The 22,170-nt window shown below is 44.6% G+C and overlaps 1 protein-coding gene across 2 annotated transcripts; it reads left to right on the top strand.

Moving 5' to 3' along the window:
• The first annotated feature begins 1,130 nt into the window (after positions 1–1,130).
• On the top strand, positions 1,131–21,741 carry COMMD7 (COMM domain containing 7). 2 transcript variants are annotated; one of them, XM_026503284.4, is made up of 9 exons: positions 1,131–1,288; positions 8,840–8,893; positions 8,987–9,089; positions 18,209–18,265; positions 18,347–18,384; positions 18,843–18,933; positions 19,252–19,301; positions 19,690–19,738; positions 20,270–21,741. In XM_026503284.4, exons 1-9 carry the CDS (start codon positions 1,205–1,207, stop codon positions 20,344–20,346), a joined length of 603 nt encoding a protein of 200 aa, XP_026359069.1. In that variant the 5' UTR covers positions 1,131–1,204; the 3' UTR covers positions 20,347–21,741. The 2 variants fall into 2 exon arrangements, with proteins under 2 accessions (XP_026359069.1, XP_026359070.1); XM_026503285.4 differs by having other exon boundaries at positions 1,135–1,288; positions 19,830–21,741.
• The last annotated feature ends 429 nt before the right edge of the window (positions 21,742–22,170 follow it).

Consider the following 22,170-nt stretch of genomic DNA (forward strand, 5'->3'; position numbering starts at 1 on the left):
GGTTGTCACTGAGGTGTCCCAGCGCCTGTCATGGCATCCACTCTCCAGTAGACACTTGCTATTATCTATTGAATGAGTGCGTGAATGAAATAATCAGTAAAGGAAAGGCACTTGGCCTCTAGGTCAAAGACATTTTGTTCATACCCTTCCAGAGGGATTTTTAGTGAAGGGTAGGGATGAAAGCCTGGTAGGGAAAGCCAGCCAATCCTTTCCACAGTCCCCCACCCCATGTTTCTACACATCCCCGCCCTACCCTTAAGGCTAAGTGCAAGGGTAGGTGAAGAAGCTCTTGGGCTTGGGGGTCACGTCCTAGATTCCAGGGGGGGGGTTAGAGTGTTTCAGGTTAAAGTAATCATCACTGGACCTGAGCACCACCCTCCCTGGCGCTATCACAGTGCTTGTATTTCTTGGGGTCAACTTACTCCACCCCAGAGGCTCTCAAAGTGTGGTCCCTAAGAACTCGTTGGAAATGCAAATTCTCAGGCTCTACCCTAGACCCTTCTGGGTCAGATACTCTGGGGGTGGGGCCCAGCCATCTGCATTACAGCAAGCCCACCAGAAGAAGTTGATGCAAGCCCAAGTATGAGTCCCTACTGCTCTGCTGTGATGTCAGCCCTCCCAGGGAGGAACACTTGGCCTGCGTTGTTCACTTCTCTATCCCCAGGGCCCGTCATAGTAGGTGTGCGACGAGTATCTCCTGAATGCATCATACCTATGTTAATAGCTAGCCACTGATGGAGGACCTCCTGTGTTAGGCTAATGTTCTAAACGTTTTAGGAGGATTACCTCAGTTAAGCAGCCATCCCTGGGTTCATTTCAAAGAGAGTGAAACAGAGGCTCAGGGAGGCCAAGCTCTGTGTTGTGGGGTCACCCAGACGGAGGTCCCCTAGGGAATCCCACGTCTGGCAGCTCGACTCCTCAGGGCTCTCCGGTGGTCGCAGCGGCGCGCGCGTCTGTGGCGCTGCGACTGCGCCTCGCCCCGCGGTCCGCGCGTGCCCCACAGCGCGTGTCCGCGAGGCCGCCCCGGCCCCGGGGCCCGCGCGTGTCCGCGGCTCCGCGAGGACGCCCCGCCCCAGGGCCGGCCGGGGGAGGAGCGCGGCGGCGGCGGCCGTGGCGAAAGTGCGGCTGCGGAAGCGCGGCGAGGCGGGCGGCGGCGAGGGAGGAAGCTGGGAGGCGGCGGGTCCTGCGGGGCCGAGCGGACGCCATGGGCCGGCTGCACTGCACGCAGGACCCCGTGCCCGAGGCCGTGGGCGGCGACATGCAGCAGCTGAACCAGCTGGGCGCGCAGGTGGGCCGGGCGGCCGGGGCGCGGGCCAGTGTGGGTCCCGAGGGCTGAGGGAGGGGAGGGCTGTGGGCCGAGGGCAACCTGGGGGCGAGGGGAGTGGGAGGGACTAGGCAGAGGGGCGTCTGGTGTGCGGTATGGCGATGGGGAGATTGGGGGACAGGCTGAGGGGAATCCGGGATCTGAGGCGAGTTTGGGGGGCCGAGGGAGCTCAAGAAGCCTACGGGGCAAGCTGAGGGGTCTCGGGGAGGGGCGTGTGGGGACTCAGAGGTGGGACTTCCAGGAGTCTTGAGAACGAGAATTTGTGGGGTCTTAGCAGAGGAACCGAGGGGAGTCTCGATAAGGCTGAAGGCAGTTTGGGGAACTGAGGTAATAGTGGGAGTTTGGGAAGCTGTGGAATTTGGTGGGCCAGGGACGGACTGAGATGTTCAGTAGGGAGACCAATGGAGGAGTCTGAGGGGGGGTCTGGGCATCCAGCGAGGGCCTGGGGTGGGGGAAGCGTGGAGTGGGGGGCAGGTAATCCGCAGTCACATAGTAATGGCCAGGCCAGGATGGGACTGTGGGGGCCTGAGGCCAGGGCCACAGCCCTACCCCCCAATGAAGGGGAGTATCTGGTAGTCCTCAAAGAAAGAAGCCTTCACTGTGGAGGACCCCCCCCCCCCCAAACAAACACACTTGGTAGTAGTGGAGCTGGCACAGCTGTTTTTTGCTTGCTCAAGCAGTAAATGCCAGTGAGCCAACTTCCTGATCCTGTGCTGATTGGGATACCCTTTTCAAAGCACCAAGGCAGCCCAAATAAATAGGTTAAAATGACACTCCTCACCACCGTTGTAAAGGCTCATCTGTTTCCCCCACTGGGTTGTAACTTCCCAGGAGGTAAGGTCCCTCTCCTCCATCTCAGTATCCCCCACAGCTTAACTGTTTTCTCATAAAGTAACACAAATTATAATGCAGACATACTCAAACCCTTTTGTCCGACAGGAATAAATAAATTGCAAGCCGAATATCTAATTTTACATTTTCTGGTAGTCACATTTTTTTTAAAGATTTTTAGTTATCTATTTGACAGATAGCAGCGAGAGAGGGAACACAAGCAGGGGGAGTGGGAGAGGAAGAAGCAGGCTCCCAGTGGAGCAGGGAGCCCGATGTGGGGCTTGATCCCAGGACCCTGGGATCATGCCCTGAGCCGAAGGCAGACGTCCAACGACTGAGCCACCCAGGCACCCCTAGTAGTCACATGTAAAAATTCAAAAGAGGCCCCTGGGTTCTACTCTTGATTTTGGGATTGTGAGTTCAAGCCCTACATTGGGTGTAGAGATTACTTGAAAATAACATCATTGAAAAGTAAATAAATAGGGTGTCTGGGTGGCTCAGTCAAGCGTCTGTCTTTGGCTCTGGTCATGATCTCGGGTTCCTGGGATTGAGCCCTGCATTGGGCTCTTGTGCCCTCTCTCTCACTCTCTTGAATAGATGAAATCTTTTAAGAAAATAAAAATAAATAAAAATAAAAAGTAAAGTAAATAAAGGGGTGCCTAGGTGGCTCAGTCAGTTGAGCGTCTGCCTTTGGCTCAGGTCATGATCTCAGGGTCCTGGTATCAAGCCCCACATCAGGCACCCAGTTCAGTGGAGAGTCTGCTTCTCCCTCTGCCTCTCTCCCCCACCACTCATGCTCTCTAATAAATAAAAGTCTTTTTTAAAAAAGTAAATAAAAATGAAACAAAATATGTTTTCTTTAATCCACTATATGAAAGTATTGTAATCCATATAAAATGAAATCCATATAAAAATATCAGATATTTTACTTTTTGATACTAATTTTTCTTTATTTTTTATTTTTAAAGATTTTATTTATTTATTCGACAGAGATAGAGACAGCCAGCGAGAGAGGGAACACAAGCAGGGGGAGTGGGAGAGGAAGAAGCAGGCTTATAGCGGAGGAGCCTGATGTGGGGCTCGATCCCATAACGCCGGGATAACGCCCTGAGCCGAAGGCAGACGCTTAACCACTGTGCCACCCAGGCGCCCCTGATACTAATTTTTCTGATTCTGGTGTGCACTTTACACATATCTCAAATTAGACTATCCTTTTTCAAGTGTTTAATAGCTACATGTAGCTAGTGGCCACTTTATCATACAGCAATTCTAAGTGCTTTTATGTATATTATTAAGTAGTTGATTCCTTAGAACCACCGTAGGAGGTAGGTACTGTTATTATCCCCAATTCACAGATTAAGGAAACTGAATCACCACAGAGCAGTTAAACAAAAATAGCTGTCATTTATTGAGCATGTACCATGTGGCAGGCACTGTTTTCAGTGCTTCATGTGTAGCACCCCTAAAAGGTAGGTGCTGTTATTACTCTCTTTTTACAGATAAGAAAAATGGTTCTGGGAAAGAAATTGACCTGTTTAAGATCAGGCAGCCAGGAAGTGGTGGAGCCAGGAATTCAGGACGAGATGCTTGACTTTAGATTCTGGGGAATGAAATATACAGACCAGAGCTTTGTAGATGATCTCCCTAACTAGGTAGCTTAGTTTTCGCTTGTTTATGTGGCAGCATTTTCTGGAAGATTTCCATTTGGAGGATAAAAAAGATTCTGCTGCTAAAAAACTTTTTTGATGCTACAGGATGATAGGATCCCTAAGGTTACCTCCAACTTGGTATTTATGGAAAAAACATAAACCACATCCTTTAAAATCAGAGCTTGCCCTCAGTATTCTTCTTCTTCTTCTTCTTCTTCTTTCTTCTCCTTCTTATTCTTCTTAAAGATTTTTATTTATTTGGCAGAAAGAGCACAAGTACGGTGAGAGGCAGGCAGAGGGAGAGGGAGCCTGCTGAGCAGGGAGCTGGATGTGGGGCTTGATCCCAGGACCCCGGGATCATGACCTGAGCTGAAGGCAGATGCTTAACCAACTGAGCCACCCAGGTGCCCCTGCCCTCAATATTATAACTTTAAAACACACACCAGGGGCACCTGGGTGACTCAGTAGTTTGGGCTTCTAACTCTTGATCTTGGCTCAGGTCTTGATCTCAGGGTTATGAGTTAGGCCTGTATTGGGCTCCACGTTGGGAGCCTATTTAAAAACCAAACCAAACAAACAAAACCCACTCTGGATCTTTACTTTTATTTATTTATTTATTTTTTTAAGTAGTAGTCTCTACACCCAGTGTGGGGTGGGGGAGCTCACACTCACAACCCCGGTATCAGGAGTTACATGCTCTTAAGACTGAGCCAGCCAGGTGCCCCTTTACCTTTGTTTTTAACACAGAAAACTTTTTCCTTGTGAGCAATTTACCAGAGCCCTTTCCCTGCCTTTTGTTGGATGATCAGATTTCTCCAAGTACCCACTCTATTAGCTGAATTTATTTTGAAGTCTGAGGCCTAGGCATCAAGGACAAAAAGAATCGTTGTATCAGTGTGGGCATTAACCATTTATTGCTCACTCAGTGGGTATTTTTCTGAATGCCTACTCTACACTGAATAGCCACTGAACCCACTGAGGTTTGCAAAGGCATGATGGACACAGCCTCTTATTCTGGGGAAGTTGTGATCTGCTAGGGCAGGTCAGAAAACAGAGATCCAAACAGTACTGAGTGCACCTAGATGTGTTTTCTGATGCCTGTGGCCAGTTCCTAGGTAATGAGCATCTTTGAGAATAGGATTAAAAAAAATAAGTTTTAGAATGGTTATGAGAGAGGAAGTTGAGAAAAATATAACAAGAAAACAAATGGTCTGCAATCTTCTCACCTAGCTGTAAATGAAAGCAACACAAAATTCAAACAGTATTTAAAGGTCTAAATTTTTTTTTTAAGATTTTATTTATTTATTTTGAGAGAGAGACCACAAGCCCCGGGGCAGAGGGAGAGGGAGAAACAGGCCTCCCACTGAGCAGGGACACCGAAGTGGGGCTGGATCCCAGGACCCCGGGGTCATGACCTGAGCTGAAGGCCGATGCTTAACCGACTGAGCCACCCCGGTGCCCCTAAAGGTATAAAACTGAAATAATACACCTATTTCTCTTGTCTGTAGAAACTCATTTAAATAGTTTCTTGTGTATCTTTGTAGAAAAGTCTACATCTGCCTGTATGTATATATGGGTGTCCTTTAAAATCTTTTTTTACACAAAAGGGATTGCATATGATATTCCTTGAAATGGATCTACCGTAATTTATTTAACCAGCCCTATATTAATAGACACTTAAGTTGCTTTCAGTTTTTTGTTTTTATGAATAATGTGGTCAATGAATTGCTTTGTGTAAATGTGTCTGGGTTTACTTTTTGGAACATATCTTAAGGGTATCTTCCTGCAATGGAATTACTAGGTCAAAAGATAGGAGTATTTAAAAATTAGATACGAAGATCAAATTGCCGTCTGGAAAGGTTGTCCCAGTTTATCCTCTCATCAACAGTGCAAGCATGTCTGTTTCCTGGTACTTTCACCAGCACTGGTGTTATCAAACTTTTATTTTTGAAGATCTGATAAGTTAAAAAGTGGTATTTCCTTATTTTACTGATTTGCATTTCTCATCTGGAATGATCTTAAACATCTTTCCATGTATTTACTGGTGAGAATAGTTAAGATTTGATTTCATGGATGGTGATGAGCAGATGAGCATTCCAGAAATAGACAGCTGTGCAGATACGAAGGCAAAGAATGGGGAAGGTGTTCAGGGAAGATATATTCAACAAATACTTAACTGTGCACTTCCAGAAACTACAGCTCTGTGACGATGCAAAGGCATACAAAGAACCTTCTCTGCTAAGGGGAGGAGTCTGTGTTTCTTATCAAGATTTAAAATTCTAAGTGCCCTCAGGCAAGGTTCCAAGAGGGAGCCTCAGAAGTTAAGAATCTGGGTAGGTAGGTCACTTTCTTTTTGGGAGGGTCATGGTGTCTGGGCACCAGGACGTTGAAGGATAAAGGAGGTTTTGGAAAATGGGAATGGGGGTGGGGCTCAGCATGTTCTGCAGACCAGATTAGGTTGAGGCCTCTCTTGAGCGGAGACATTGGGGGCCGGGGCTGAGGCCTCACAGGGAGGTTGAGCCTGAATGCTAGGCTGAGGCCTGGAAATGGAAAAGCCACTGGAGGGCTTCTGAGCTGCTCCATTTCTTAAAAGTCCCAGGGTGACATAGGAAATACAGTTAACCAAAGATCTGACAGTCCACAGGTTGTAGGGGGAAATAAAGGAAAACTCATAGTCTGAGGACACCGTCTGTTTTTGGTTTTGGTTTTTAAAGATTTTATTTATTTGAGAGAGACAGAGATAGAGAAGGAGCAGGGTGGAGGGAGCCTAATGTGGGGCTCAATCCCAGGACCTGGGGATCATGACCTGAGCTCAAGGCAGACGCTTAACCAACTGAGCCACCCAGGTGCTCCTGAGGACACCGTCTGAAACTAGTCCCTGACTTTTCTTGTTTTTACTATATAGAATCAGCAGTTATGCAAGGCTAATACCCAATATGATAAGTACTGTGGAAAGACAACCCCTGGATCAGCCTTGGTTAAAATGTTTCCAGGGAATATCCATGAAGTTTTGAGAAGGTAGACACTCTGTGCCATTGGCAGGTAGGAGTACAAATCCATGCAACTTCATTGCAAGACAATTTGGCAACATTTTCTCAGAATTTAAAACGCAGGGCACCTGGGTGGCTCAGTTGGTTAAGCAACTGCCTTTGGCTCATGTCATGATCCCGAGGTCCTGGGATCAAGTCCCACATTGTTTTCTCCTGCTCTGCGGGGAGCCTGCTTCTCCCTCTCCCTCTGCCTGCCATTCCTCCTGCTTGTGCTCTCTCTGTCAAAATCTTTTTTAAAAAAAAGTATTTAAAATGTATATATCATTTGACCTAAGATACATTTTTAAAATGTATTTTACAGACACACATGTCACAAAGAAATACATGGGAGGATATTCATTGCAGTTATTATTTAGAATAACAACAAAGCAGACATGCGGGTGCTAATGATTATCTCTAGGGAGCTAAATTACACTAAGTCTGTACAGTTCAATGCTGTGCAGTTGTTAAAAGATTAGGTAGAGGGTTGTCTGGCTGGCTCGGAGGAGTTCAAGCCTCATGTTGGGTGTAGAGATAACTTAAAAATAAAATCTTTTTTTTTTTTTAAGATTTTATTTATTTGACAGTAAGAAAGGGAACACAAGCAGGGGGAGTGGGAGAGGGAGAAGCAGTCTTCCTGCCAAGCAAGGAGCCCAATGTGGGACACGATCCCAGGACCCTGGGATTGTGACCTGAGCCGCCCAGGCGCCCCAAAAATAAAATCTTTTTAAAAACTGGGTACAGTTAGATCTACTGACAAGATGGATCTCTAATACATAATTGGGTGAAAAAAAGGCAAGGTGCAGGGTGTAGGTTCACTATCATCTCATTTGTATTAAAGGAAATTAAATTCAAATGCAATTCTGGGAAGGCCACAAAGGTGTTAGCAGTAACCACCTGTGGGCAGTGAGACTGAGATGGGGGGCAGGGAGAGTCATTTTATTTTATTGTTAAAAAAAAAAATGAAGGGCACCTGGGTGGCTCAGTCGATTAATAGGCTGCTTTCGGCTCGGGTCATGATCTCAGAGTCCTGGGATCTGAGTCCCACATCGGGCTCCCTGTTCAGGGAGGAGCCGCCTTCTCCCTCTTCTGTTCCCCCTGCTTGTGCTTGCTCTCCCTCTGTCTCTTTCTCTGTCAAATTAATAAATCTTTTAAAAAAGTATATAAACTTTTAAAATAATAAAATCTTTTTTTTTTAAGATTTTATTTATTCACTTGTCAGAGAGACCACAAGCAGGAGAATGGCAGGCAGAGGGAGAAGCAGGCTCCCTGCTGAGCAAGGAGCCGGATGTGGGACTCAATACCAGAACCCTGGGATCCTGACCTGAGCTGAAGGCAACCACTTAACCAACTGAGCCACCCAGGCCTCCCTAATAAAATAAAATCTTAAAAAGAATAAGAGACTGTTCTAGGACAGTAGACAAAGTGTAAACTTTATTGTTTTGTCATATACATAAGATGTTTATTGTGGGGAAGAAACCCAGAAAATATGGATAGACAGAAGAAAATAAAAATCACCCAAAATCTCATTACATAGAAATAACTGCTTTGAAAGACAAGGTAGAGAAAAAAATTGGTATAGTATGTTAACATTTGTGTGGGGCAGAAAACGAAGAAATCATATATTTGGATTAGCTTATGTTTGAATAATAAATATGTGGAAATAGAAACAAACCAAAAAAAGCAACTACTTTTAATCTTCCAGTGGTCTCCCTTTCAGGTCCTGTATGTGTGTGTGTATGTGTGTGTACTTGGACCCTTGAGATGTGTGTATGCATGTGTATCTCCCAAGTGTTCCAATAAAATATACAAGGTTCTCAGACAATACCGTGGTACTGATATATTGACACTGGGTAGTGGGTGTTGTGAATATATGAACTTTAAGATGATCAGACAGGTATCAACACCTGTGTGTTGTCTCTTTAAGGGTCTATAGTTGGATGGGATGTGGGCACACTGACCCAGGAGTAGAATGTTACTGATGTTCTGTGTTATTCACTTCACAGCAGTTCTCGGCCTTGACAGAAGTGATTTTCCACTTCCTGACTGAGCCAAAAGAGGTAATGTACCTTGTGATAAGAAGAGTTCTGACTGTGGGTCTACAGCCCTGAGACGCTAAGCAAGTGAAGGCCTGGTTTCTTCCCTTTCTGCAGGTGGAAAGGTTTCTGGCTCAGCTCTCTGAGTTTGCCACCACCAATCAGATCAGTCTTGGCCCTCTCAGAAGCATCGTGAAAAGCCTCCTCCTGGTTCCAAATGGTGAGTAGCCTCTCTCAGCAGCTGAGGCCAGAGATGTTACTTGAATTCTTCCAGTCCAGAGAGTCTGCAGGCTGCTCTGGGCACTGAGCCAGCGCATTCAGTAGAGAACCAGACATGGGCGGGACTCGAAGTTCCAGGGATGGAAGCCAGGTACACAGACAACTGCAGTAAAATATAATAAAGGTACAGCTCAAAGTGCAGTCTGCATCCCAGCTTCCGTCCCCAAACTGCTATCTGGTCTTCTGCACAGTAAATACAGAAATTGAGAATAAGCATTTAGAAGCTTTTATATCAATTTGGCAAAAATTTTTTGAATATGCTGATTTTTTAAATGGGGCTTGTATTTTTTTTTTTCTTAAGATTTTATTTTGAAGGGATGCCTAGGTGGCTCAGTCAGTTAAACATCTGCCTTCAGCTCAGGTCATGATCCCAGGGTCCTGGGATCGAGTCCTGCATCAGGCTCCTTGCTCAGTAGGGAGCCTGCTTCTCCCTCTGCCTGCCTGCCTCTCTCTCCCTCTCTCTCTGACAAATAAATAAATAACTAAATAAATTTTTAAAAGATTTTATTTATTTATTTATTTGTCAGAGAGAGAGATCCAGTGAGAGAGGGAACGTAAGCAGGGGAAGTGGGAGAGGAGGAAGTAGGCTCCCGGCAGAGGAGTCCGATGTGGGGCTCGATCCCAGAACGCCAGGATCACGCCCTGAGCCGAAGGCAGATGCTTAACCAGTGAGCCACCCAGGCGCCCCATAAATAAATAAAATCTTAAAAAAATAATAAAAGATTTTATTTTAAAGTAATCTCTACACCCAGTGTGGGTCTCAGACTCATAACCCCAAAATCAGGAGTCGCATGTTCTAATGATTGAGCCAGCCAGGCACCCCAGGGGCTTTTTTTTTTTTTTTTAATGTAAAATATACATAATGTAAAAATTACCATTTTAACCATTTGGGGCTTATACTTTGTATGCTTTTTAAAAAATTTTTCATTGTACTTTACAAAAATATCAGTCCACGATGGATTGAAAATAAAAAAGGTCTTTCGCTGCAGATGGTTTCAGAAGTAATTTGCCAAGCAATCAGGAAAAGTCTCTAGCCAGGAGGGAGGTGATCCCAAAGGTTTAGCTGTAGGGATATCCATCATAGCACTGTTTTGATGGTACAGAAAAATTAGAAACAAACTGCCCAGCATTTAAGAGGTTAGTGTCATGCGCTGTGGTCTGTTTTTACAGGGGAACATCATGGTGGTCAAAAATTCATGGTCCTGAGTTAGGTAGATGTGGGTCTGTCACTTGCTGAGTAGTGTCACTTTGTCCGGATACCCAATCTCTCCCAACCCTTAGCAACAACCCCTCTCTAACATTTTCCGGGCAATCTGAGCTTTTTCTTGGTATGTGGAGGGGGCTTGTTTTGAAGATTGTGATAATGTAAATGATATTCATAACATACTACCTCAGTAAAATGTTAATCTTATTTTTCAAATTCTGTAATAATTTAAAAAGATGCTGATGAGGAAAATGTAATGATACAGAAAATCATTCACAATATACTGTTCAATAAAAATAATAGTTTATAAAACTATCTACCGCAGGGCGCCTGGGTGGCACAGCGGTTAAGCGTCTGCCTTCGGCTCAGGGCGTGATCCCGGCATTATGGGATCGAGCCCCACATCAGGCTCCTCCGCTATGAGCCTGCTTCTTCCTCTCCCACTCCCCCTGCTTGTGTTCCCTCTCTCGCTGGCTGTCTCTATCTCTGTCAAATAAATAAATAAAATCTTAAAAAAAAAAAAAAAAACTATCTACCGCAATCCTATTTTTGAAAAAAGAAAAAAAAAAAGAATGTTAACTGTGGCTATATCTGGGTGGAAGGACTACAGGTTGTCTTAATTGTTTATTTTTGACTGCACATTGTCTAAAGAGTTGCTAGAATTAATTTGGCAATTCAGTCAAAAGTTCATTTTATTATAAAGAGAGGTGACGTTCGAGGCGGGTCTCAGAGTCAATCTGTGTTGACCAGGCTGAGAGGAGATAAAACAGCATTCCCATTTGCACATTTTACAAATTGGCAATGGACTGATCTTCCCAAGCTCTCAGCCCAGTGGTGCACTGAAAGTTGGGGCTTAATTTGTTTGTTCCTGTTGGGTGCCTTCCCATATCTTAGTGCGGGTCCTTTCGTTTGCCTGTCCTTTGCTCCTGAGATTCTCGAATCAGGGGGCTCGAATCAGAATATCCTGAGGTTTCCAACTCTGAAATTTTCTCATCCTCTGTTTGTGTAATTCTTGTATCTGTTGCCCTAGTGGTGGATTAGGCATGTGAACCAAAGGCTGGATGAGAACGTTCAGTCTTTTTTAACACGGGACTAAATTTTCATTGCAAACCTACAACAGTGCAGAGTCAGAAGTGAAAAATCCCTTCTACTCTAATGCTCCTCTTGGCTCCAGGCACTATCACGGCTTAATTTTGATGTATATCCTTTTATATTTTCATGTCCACTGGTGGACACTCACATACGCATTCATGTAGTTTTGTTTTTCATGAATGGTAGTAAACTATAAAAGTGCACTTGCAGCTTGTATTTTTTCCTTTGTGGTGTGTCATGGAGATTTCTCCATGTCGACTTCTTTCTTCCGAGGGCTATAATGTGCCATGCACTGGATGTCTCTTGGTAACCTTTCACTCTTAGACAAGTGCCGCAGTGAACGTCCTCAGGACGTTGTGCACTCCCCAGTGTGAGCGTTTCTGTAGGGTCTGGAGTGTAATGCCGGAGTCGTCTTTCTCATTCTGGCCTATACCTGTGGGGATGGGTTTGTCTGTGGTAGAGACCTGTCTACCCCACAGCTGTTGTGGGTACTGATTTTTCAGGAGACTTCTGTCTTCTGGCATCCCTGCCCCCCTTCTTTCCCCGTGTTCCTTAGCTCTGTTCCCCACCCACCTCAATCTTGTCAGACTACCTTCAGTCCTCCCCAACCCTGGAACCCTGGCCCCTGGGCTGCCTTTCAGAAAGCCTTCCTAAACCACTTCAGTCCGCAGTGACCTCCCTTCCTCTCAGCTCCGGAGAGATGTTTTTTGTCTGCAGTTATCATTTTGGACTGTAATCGTTTACAGTTTTCTATTGTTCATGCTGTTTTACATGTGTCTATTTTGTGGCTTTAACCGAGAGCTTGTTCTTTGAAGTCCGGAGGATTTTGTACTTCTTTTCCTGAGCCAAGGTTACAAGAGAAGTGACGACATAAAGCAGATGCTTAGTACATGCTGCATGAGTTGAACTTGGGAGATCCTGTGACCCTCCCAGGGGATGTTGGGTATATATTTTTCAGGCAAGATTCATTGTCATTGTTTATAGCAGATCATTTTCTGTAGGTGCAGAGAATCCTGAGGAACTCATAGCATACCATTCAAGAGGTGGGCTTTGCAGGTGCATATGGATTTGAGTGTTAGTCACATTACCTATATAGCTATTCAACCTCGGTCAAATCAGCCTGTTTCTTATCTGAAAGAGTAATAAGAGCAGTATGGTTGTGGCATTAGAAATGGATGAGTTAATATATACAAAATACTTAAGACGGTGTTGGCTAAACTTTAGCTTTATGTATTGATAGTTCAAGTTAGTTTCAGTCCTGTGCCTTCTCAGATTATGAGGAGTAAGCATCTGAGGATGTAGCTTATAAGTCACTTTTTCTTTTCCTCAGCCCAGAACAAGTTCTTAGTCCTTCCTGCCTTACTGTGGCAGTAACATCTCCACTGCTTCCCTTCCATCCCTGGTTCCAGCCTGGCCTGGAGTACACTCCTGCAGCACAACTGGGATCATGTTGGACCTCACAGCTGTTGACTTCCATGCTGAGGTCCGTAAACCTCGGTGTGGTGTTCAAGGCTTCCCGACTCTCATCTGAAATACAGGGGCCTCCAGGTCCTCACCCTCTTCCTTGTCCCGCATCCTGGGCCTGCCTTGCACTAAGGCCTCTTCGTAGAAGTACAGCTTGTTAGAGCTAGGGGAGCCACCACCCTCCAGGTCAGTTGTCCCCAAATTGGTGTTTTCATCCAGAAAAGGCTTCTGTGATCAGCCAGAAACAGGAAGTACTGTCCTCTCCCACTACCCGAGCCTTGGAATCTTGAGAGACATATTCATTAACATATCTCAGGCTCTGAAAAGTCCCGCAATAAAGAAACCTGCTTATCCAGTATCTGAGAAACAGTTAACCATGAAACCCGTCTTTTCCTTCTCCTCCCCCTCCTTCTTCCCCTCCTACTCTTTCTTCTTGCAGGGAGGGGGTCAGGTAAAAGCTTTTTATAAATGCTGATCTAGTCTAATCTTTGTCTTACAGATAAAGAGACAGCGCCCTAGAGAAGGGAAGTGACTTGCTTAGGATCTTACAGTGGAAGAGCTGGGGCCAGTACCTCCCATGGTTGGCATGATGCCCAGTGGCTTTTGTTTATGTTTTTTAATGTTTTTCTTTTATACTTAGTATGTAATTCTTAAAAACACGTGGCTTCAGTAGTTATCAGCCCATAGCCAGATAGCTTCATCTACACCCCTCCCACTTCTCACTGCTGTCCAAACTGGATTATTTTAAAGCATATCTCAGAGGTCCTATCATTTTATTTCTGAATACCTAGTCATTATCTCTAAAGATAAAGGCCCCTTTTCCCCCTTATCAACCCCAATTCCATTATCGTATCTGAAATTAAAATATGCAGTCTGTTCAGATGTCGCCATTGTCTCATGCACTTTGTCTGTAGTTGGTTGCTGTCTTCAGGATCCAGGGAGGGCCCCCACGTTGCATTTGGTTGCTGGATGGCCCTTGTGTGCTTACTTGTCACCATGGCTACTTAACAGCTTAGAAATCTTGAGCCAAGTTACTGAACCTCTCTGAGAATCAGTGTCCTCAGAAAACAGAGCTTATGATAGGAGTTCACACATCATCATAAGAATAGAGAAAGATACTAAATGTGAAATACTTCAGTAAGTGGCAGTGCACTGCTGCTAATACTATGATTGTCTTCTAGACACAGATAACTCCTGGATTACAGATAACTTGGCTGTAGGGCTACTATTTAAGCCTGATTTTATTTTATTACTTAGCAAGATATCTGGCCCTTGTGGGTAACTGATTGTTTTTTAAGAAAAGGTGATAACTCTCCTTCTCTCCCAAAGGAGTTCTTTCTGGCTGGGCAAAAACAGAATAATCAGCATTGAACAGTAGTCACAAATGGTATTTAATCTGTTGAGCTGAGTTTCCCAGGACTCCCTACCTCACCCCACTCTATTACTTCTCTCTCTGGCACTTTTTAGTCGTACTCTGTATGGCTTCCTTACTTGTTTCATTATAGTTATGGTCTTTTGCTTCCCAATAGAATGTAAGCCTCATGAGGGCAGACATTGTCTTTGTGGTTCATTGATGTTTCCCAGCAGCTAGCATAGTGCTGGCACCTAGCAGGTCCTCAGTAAATGCACGTGCAGTGACTATGATTTCTGTCTTTCCATGAGCCTCAGGGAAGTGGATTCAATTGGTCAGCAATCACTAACTGAATAGGCCTTACCCGCTCTCCCATCTGCTTCCTTCTCCTGGAGGTTTACTCAATGCTTAGTTCTGTTCCTTGGACTTCCCTTATTACACTGAATAAGCTTATGAGGATTTTTAGCTAAAAGAATAATATATTAGCTTTTCCAACTGTTTCCTGGCAAAAGTAAAACCCTCACCCTGGACATAAACCTCTGTCTTGTCCCCCTTAGTGTTTGATGGCAATAAGGGTTTCCTAAGGCAACTATTCGGTAGAAATTGGGTGTTCAAGGACTTCATAAACCATCTCAGATGGTTATCTGTGTTTAAAGGAGGACATTCTCATATTTCCCTAAGTGGCATGTTCTGGGGACTCTAGACCTGGACTTGTAATTTGCTTTCTGTCTGACAGAGTCCAAGCTTCAGGCCTGTCATGTGCTTAGGAGAAAGGAATCACCAAAGGTGAAAGCTGAAAAAGAAGTTAAGACCTATAATCAACAATACTGTATTATAAACTTCAAGACTGCTAAGAGCTTAGATCTTTTTAAAGATTTTATGTATTTACCTGAGAGAAGAGAGCATGAGCAGGGGGAGAGGCAGACTCCCCACCAAGCAGGAGACTGATGCAGGGCTCAGTGTGGGGCTTGATCCCAGGACCCTGGGATCATGACCTGAGCCGAAGGCAGATGCTTAACCAGCTGAACCACCCATGCACCCCAGTAAGAACTTAGATCTTAAAGGTTCTAGGGGTGCCTGGGTGGCTTATTTGGTTAAGCGTCTACCTTTGGCTCAGGTCATGATCTCCGGGTCTTGGGATGCAGCCCTGGGTAGGGCTCCCTGCTCAGCGGAGAGTCTGCTTCTCCCTCTCCCTTTGCCTCTTCCTCCTGCTCTGTCTCTCTCTCTCTCTCTCTCTCTCAAATAAAAGTAAATAGAAACCTTAAAAAAAATCTTAAAGGTTCTAACCACAGAAAGGAAATGATAATTATGTGATGTGATAGAGATACTAGCTAATGGTATAGTAGCTATCATATTGCCATATGTAAATGTATCAAACCAACAGGTTGTACACCTTAAACTTACACAATGTTATATGTCAGTTGTAGCGCTCTCTCTCTCTTTTTTTATTTAAGATTTGTTTATTTGAGAGAGAGAGCAGGCAGGCAGGGCTGAGGGGGGAGGGGGAGGGGCAGAGGAAGAGCGAAAAGCCTGAAGCGGACTTCCCACTGAGAGTGGAGCTAGAGGGCCTGAGATTATTACCTGAGAGGAAACCAAGAGCCAGCTGCCCAACCGACTGAGCCATCCAGGCACCCATATGTCAATTATATCTTAATAAAAAGAAAGGAAGATTAATTGATTAACCGAGGGCTTGAAGCCTAGCATGATATAAATATATTTTTATTTTATTTTATTTTATTTTATTTTATTTTATTTTTTTTAAAGATTTTTTATTTATGTATTTGACAGAGATAGAGACAGCCGGCGAGAGAGGGAACACAAGCAGGGGGAGTGGGAGAGGAAGAAGCAGGCTCATAGCGGAGGAGCCTGATGTGGGGCTCGATCCCATAACGCCAGGATCACGCCCTGAGCCGAAGGCAGACGCCTAACCGCTGTGCCACCCAGGCGCCCCTAAATATATTTTTAAAGTATGGCTGGGGACACAACAATGGACAAAAACAGACCAAGTCCTTTTTCTCATCAAACTGATATTCTGGTAGAAAAATCAACACTCAATATGTCCCATGAAGTTGGGTGGTTAGGAATGCATTGCAGAAAAGCACAGCAGTAGAAGGTGCCGGTGAAGAGCAGCTCCCCTTGAAATAGAGTAGCCAGGGATCCTTTTGGAGGTGAGATTCAAGGAGAGGCCGGAATGACGTGAGGGAACAGGCCACGTGCAGATTTGGGAAAGAGTGTCCCCAGCAGACAGAATTGCAAGGGCAAATGCCAGGAGGTAGGAACCCGACCGGCATATTACAGGAAAAGCTGAGTAAGCGAGGGAGAGAAGAGCTTAGGGGCTCTCGAGGCAGCCAGTTCCTGCAGGGCATTGTAAGAGCTCTGGATTTTATTGTGAGTGAAGGCGGAGCTGTTAGAGAGTTTTGAGCAGGGCAGAGACACGGTCTGACAGACGCAGGTTTTAACAAAATCACCCGGGTGTCCAGGCTGCTGTGTGGACGCCCCAAAGCCAGCACCGTCTCTGACGTTTGTCTTCACGACCAACGTTGCTGAAGAGCTTCACACGTACATGCTCTCGGGAGCATTTCTGTTGGGGACCTCTTGGCAGTGCGGTTGTTGACTGTGGCTTTGCCAGATTTTCTCCCCAAAAGCTTAATCTTTCCTATCTTTAGTTTCCTGGTAAATTAAAGGTTTCAGTAGTGACCCCCACTTCAGACTACTTCGGGGTCATCGAGCAAATAATGGATTTGAGCTAGATGACACACTAAGGAGCTGTACATGTGGTAGTTAACGAATGAATTGAATTGGCTAGGAAGTGGCCGTCGTGGAGGGCCTTTATGGCCAAGGTTTCCTTGTGTCTTGCCTTTTTTATTTCCCTATGGCTTCCTTGCTCAGTCTGATTTTGGCGATAAAAGATTTCCTCCCTTTGTTTACATGATTTATTTTTCGAGGACAAACAGCCTTTAGGATTGTTTTTCAGGAGTGAGCTGAGGGTGGGGAGTTGGGTTTAGGATATTACTCCAGGGCCTTCCCTGGATGGTGGTGGATGTCTCCTTATTCTTTAATTAGTCATCTTCTGGAAGACTAAGAAGTGGAAAATTTTAAAGCGGTTGCCAAATTGTGACTCTAGGCTGTAGCCCGCAGTTAAACATTGAGAAGCCCAGATTGCTGGCAACACTTTGTTTTCAGGAATTGGACCTCGCAAGCAGAACAAAGCGGGCCCCCACAGGGGAGTGCTCTCCGGGCTTGTGAGGGGAAGCTCTGCCCAGCCCCTCTGGAAGTGACTTGTGAATTGTAGAGGCCAACCGTTAGTCCATCTTTGTTTACCTCCCGAAAGCTGATTTTCTATGGCAGCTCTGTCCAACAGAACTATCTAAATAGATGGAAATGGTCTCTGAGCTGTACTGCTCAGTGCCGTGGCCACTGGACCTGTGTGGCCATTGAGGACTTGAAATAGTGCAACTGAGGAACAGAATTTTAAATTTTAATTTTATTTAATTTAGTTAATTTAAAATTTAGTGCTAGGAGATAAACGAAATTTAGATAACCACACATCTTCAGTGGTTCTGTATTGCACAGAGCAGCTCTAGGCTGTTGCCCTTAGGCCCAGCCTGACGTTGAGCTCCCCGACTTGGCTCCAGGAAATCTGTGGCCTCTTTCCTCACATCAGGTACCTCCAGCCCCAAGTCCATGAAGTCCTTCTTGTTCTCTAACTTCTTTCGTACTTTCTGGAGGGGTAAACACTTGTGTTGTACAAGAAACAAACCATGCTGTCCCATTCTCCAGTTGCTTCCTAAGTGCCTCTGCTCCACGGCTGGATTGACATTTTCCTGGAGGTAGCCACATTGTTTGTGTATCCCCTTTGTCCTCTCTGTCATATCAGTTGTGTCTATTGATACTTACTGCCAATTGATTAACTGATAAGCCCTTTTTAACTGATTTCTCCCGTTTCCAGGTGCCCTGAAGAAGAGTCTCACGGCCGATCAGGTTCGGGCTGATTTCATAACTCTTGGTAGGTCATTGCCAAGGTTGCTCAGGGTGACAGGCCTGGTGGTTCTTTATTATGTTAAAGTCTCCTTCTGTTCTCTTATAGGTCTTAGTGAGGAGAAAGCCACTTACTTTTCTGAAAAGGTATCATAATTCCTCTTAATCAAGGTTAATTAAGATTGTTTGCTTTTATTTCATGAAAAGAAACAAATGAGAAATGCCGACTAAGGAAAAACCATCAATCATTCTGTGTTATTTCCCCAGCTTAATGGCTTTCATGCAAATGACATACATACAGTGTTTAAACGGCACTGTTCAGTGCGTCTCTAATTTTTTGTCTCTGATTTGACTGACTTTAATTGTCATGCAGTTTTTGTCACAACCTGGGACTAAATCTTGGAATGAAAGAAAACATTTATATCATCTTCTGTGCCTATTTACTACCCTTGTCTCCCAGATCTATACATACAGGCTGAGCCCTTGGTTCTGCATTCTTCCCCTTGTCTGTATAAATCCTAAACATTGCTGTGTTGGAGGGCAGAATGAAGAGGGGGCATTTTCCCCATTTTTATGACTTCTTCAGCTTTTTGCTTTTGTTTCAGTGGAAGCAGAGTGCCCCCACCCTTGCTCGATGGGCCATAGGACAGACTCTGATGATTAACCAGCTTATAGATATGGAGTGGAAATTTGGAGGTAACTAGTTAGAGCCAGTGCCGGATCATTTGGGGGCTGTAGGGTGGGGTTTCAGAGGCTTTCAGATAGTTTCCATGGGAGAATATGTCCTCGGTCCTCACAGACAATTGGGACCAGCAGCTGCTTCTCTGTATTGCCGCTGGCATTTGGCAGCTGTTTCTATCCATGGTTCTCTATAAGTTGACTTCCTGAACGGCACGTTTGCTGTCCTCGTTCTCGTCCCTACACGGCTTCTGCTGGACAGCCTGCAAGATCAGGGTGTTCAGAGTAGGTCTGTTGTCAACCTGTCACTTACTACTTTTCTCTTTTGTGTCACAGTGACATCTGGGAGCAGTGAACTGGAGAAAGTGGGAAGTATTTTTTTACAAGTAAGTCTCCAGATCTGTAAAAATGGATAGATTTTTGACTTGGTTAAAAAATTATTAAATCGACATTGAATTTTTCTAAAAAGACCAATTAAGTGGATGTTCACTGAAGTGCCTTGTGTACTTCAGAGCAGTGTTGTCAGCCAAAAATATGGTCACTAACATCCCGGGTGTCAGATTAATAGGATCCTGATAATTTTCTTAAAAGCTTGATTGTTCTATAATCATAAGAATTGTTAGAAGTTTTGGTGATTGTGGATCCAGATTGCACCTGCTTGACTCTCAAGTCGGAAGCTGGATGATTTGATGTTTAAGTGAAAGGATTTCAAGAATTTCTTTGCCCTGTTGTCATCATTTTAATTTAAATTTTTATTTTATTTTTTTAAATCAGTTAAAGTTGGTGATTAAGAAAGGAAATCAAACTGAAAATTTGTACATAGGTGAGTCTGAATTCCTGTTTGAGCCTTCTCACTTTTTCCATGTTCTCTTCAGTCCGTGGGCTCATGAAGCACCACAAATCATTTCTTCTAGAAAAAAGTCATACGCGAGCTGTGGAGTAGCCATTCCACTGCCTCTCCTCTCATAAATAATAAGCCATCAGCAGGTTGGAGACCCCACAGTTGAAGAGCCTCTTTGAAAACGGGAAAGCGCAGGGAGAAGGGACAGCGAAGATTGAAGAGCAAGCAGCTCTTGCCGCAAAGTCGTGCTGAACATCCTGAATAATGCCCTTTCATCTCTTTGTGCTGTGGAGTTATGCCATTTTTAAATTCTCCACTTTTGTATGGAGCCGAGAACCTTTCCATGTTCAAGGCTCTCAGTTCTTTATTATGGTCGATTACCCATCAAGAGCTGCTTAGATGTACTAAGTCAAAAAAGAAAAAGAGAAAAAAATCTCTGGGTGGAAATTCATTTTCTTGGATGATTCTGTGGAGTTGGAAACATTTACCTGAAGCTGAATTTTCTCTCCCCAGAATTAACCTTGCCTCAGTTCTACAGCTTCCTGCACGAAATGGAGCGAGTCAGAGCCAGCATGGAGTGTTTGAGCTGATTTCTGGCCCTTCCCTGCCCCTTTCTCTTCCATGGGTGGCTGCTCTGAGAGGCACCTTGCCCACAGGCCTGTGGGGTGCTGATAAGGGCCCTGCTTGCTTCTTGGGAGCCCAGGTGCAAAGGTTTCTGGAAAACAACAGGATTAAGTACTTAAGGAGCCCTATACAATTACTCTGAATTCTTTGTGAGGGAACCTCCAGCACCTATCTCCCAGGACACTTTTTAGATATTCCAACAGGCTGTTGTATCTCAAATTCACGGGAGGAAGTAAGTGGTTACCTCCCTATCAAAGTTCCAGAGTAAACAGATCGGTGCCATCAAGATGCACACCGATCACCCTCCCCTCAAAAAAGCAAGGGCTTATTTATGGCTGACACACATGGGGAGCCCCCAGTGATTTTTCTACGCACTCTGCATTTGTGGTGGTGGTGGTGCATTGCTAATCAGTTTTTAATGGGGCACCTGTGTATAAATGTTGCTTGGTCTGCTCTGAAAAGAACTGAGGCCAACCTCTGTCCTCATTCGGGTTGTGCCCTGTTGTGTTGTAATGAGACTATTTTAGCTTGTTTTGGTTCAGGCTGACCTTCTCTGTTGGTTAGATGATGAATAAAAAAAGGTTCTAAGGAAAAGGTCTGAATCCAGTTGTGTCTCTGCATGGATGAAAGAGTCATCTGCCTTGCAGAGCGCTAGTGCTCTAATCTTCAACTGTTATTTTCCTGGTTTTGGTGAAGGCCCTGAGTCTTCAGTGAAATTAGCTGTGGTCCAAAAGCGGAATTTGTAAGAGCAGTTCAGGGAAGACTCGGGTTAAAAACATCATGAAAAGCATGAGTGCTTTGTGTTCTGATGACTTTAGGCCCCCATCTAGCATGTGGTTCAAAAGGTACATTGTAAAGTAATCCCTTCTCACCCCCATTCCCCAGTTACCTAGTTCCTTTCCCCAGGTAACCACTGTTACAGTTTATTCTGTGTTCTTCCGGACATATTTCTTGCATTTGCAAATATATAGGCATAGCGTTTGATTTTCTTCCCACACAAGTGGTGGTATAGTGTACACACGGCATCCCGTGTCTTGCGTTTTTTCTACTTCACTTGAAGATCATTCCACATCTGAACAGAGAAAGGGGAAAACAAACACAAACAGAGTGGGCTCTTCTTTGTAACAGATGCACCGTGTTTCTTCAAATGGGTGATTTTTTTAACTGGTTTTCTGCTAGTAGGTGTTTGGGTTGGTTCCATTCTTTTTCTCATATAAATCATTCTGCATCTGAATATTTTTGTATGTCATTGTGCATGTCTGGAAGTATATTTGTAAAGTAAATATATGGGTGTGGAATTGCTGGGTCAAAGAATATGTGCATTTATCAGAATGTAAAAAGGAATAAAAAAGATGATTCTACCTTCTCTCCCATTTACTGGGTTTCCCTACTGCCCTCCTCCAACAGATAACCCCTGCTGTTAGCTCCTTAAATATCCTTCCAGAGGGTTTTCCTCCCACATATGAGCAATAGAAATTTAAATTTTTACTTTTTGGTGTTTACACAGATGATTATACATTGTATATACTGTCCTTAATATATCTTGGAGAACTTTCCATATGAGTACATAAAAGTACATTCTTTCCTGTGGCTGTAGCATATTCACAGAACCATAGAGATATTGATTTTCAAGGATGGGCTCACATGATTGTGGAGACTTGGTAAGTCTAAAATCTGCAGAATTGGGGCTCCTGGGTGGCTCAGTCGGGTAAGTGTCCAGCTCTTGATTTCACCTCAGGTCATGATCTCAGGGTCATGAGATCGAGCAGGGTCATGAGATCGAGCATGAT

This window comes from Ursus arctos, unplaced genomic scaffold (assembly GCF_023065955.2).
Source record: "Ursus arctos isolate Adak ecotype North America unplaced genomic scaffold, UrsArc2.0 scaffold_16, whole genome shotgun sequence".
Classification (NCBI taxonomy): Eukaryota; Metazoa; Chordata; class Mammalia; order Carnivora; family Ursidae; genus Ursus; species Ursus arctos.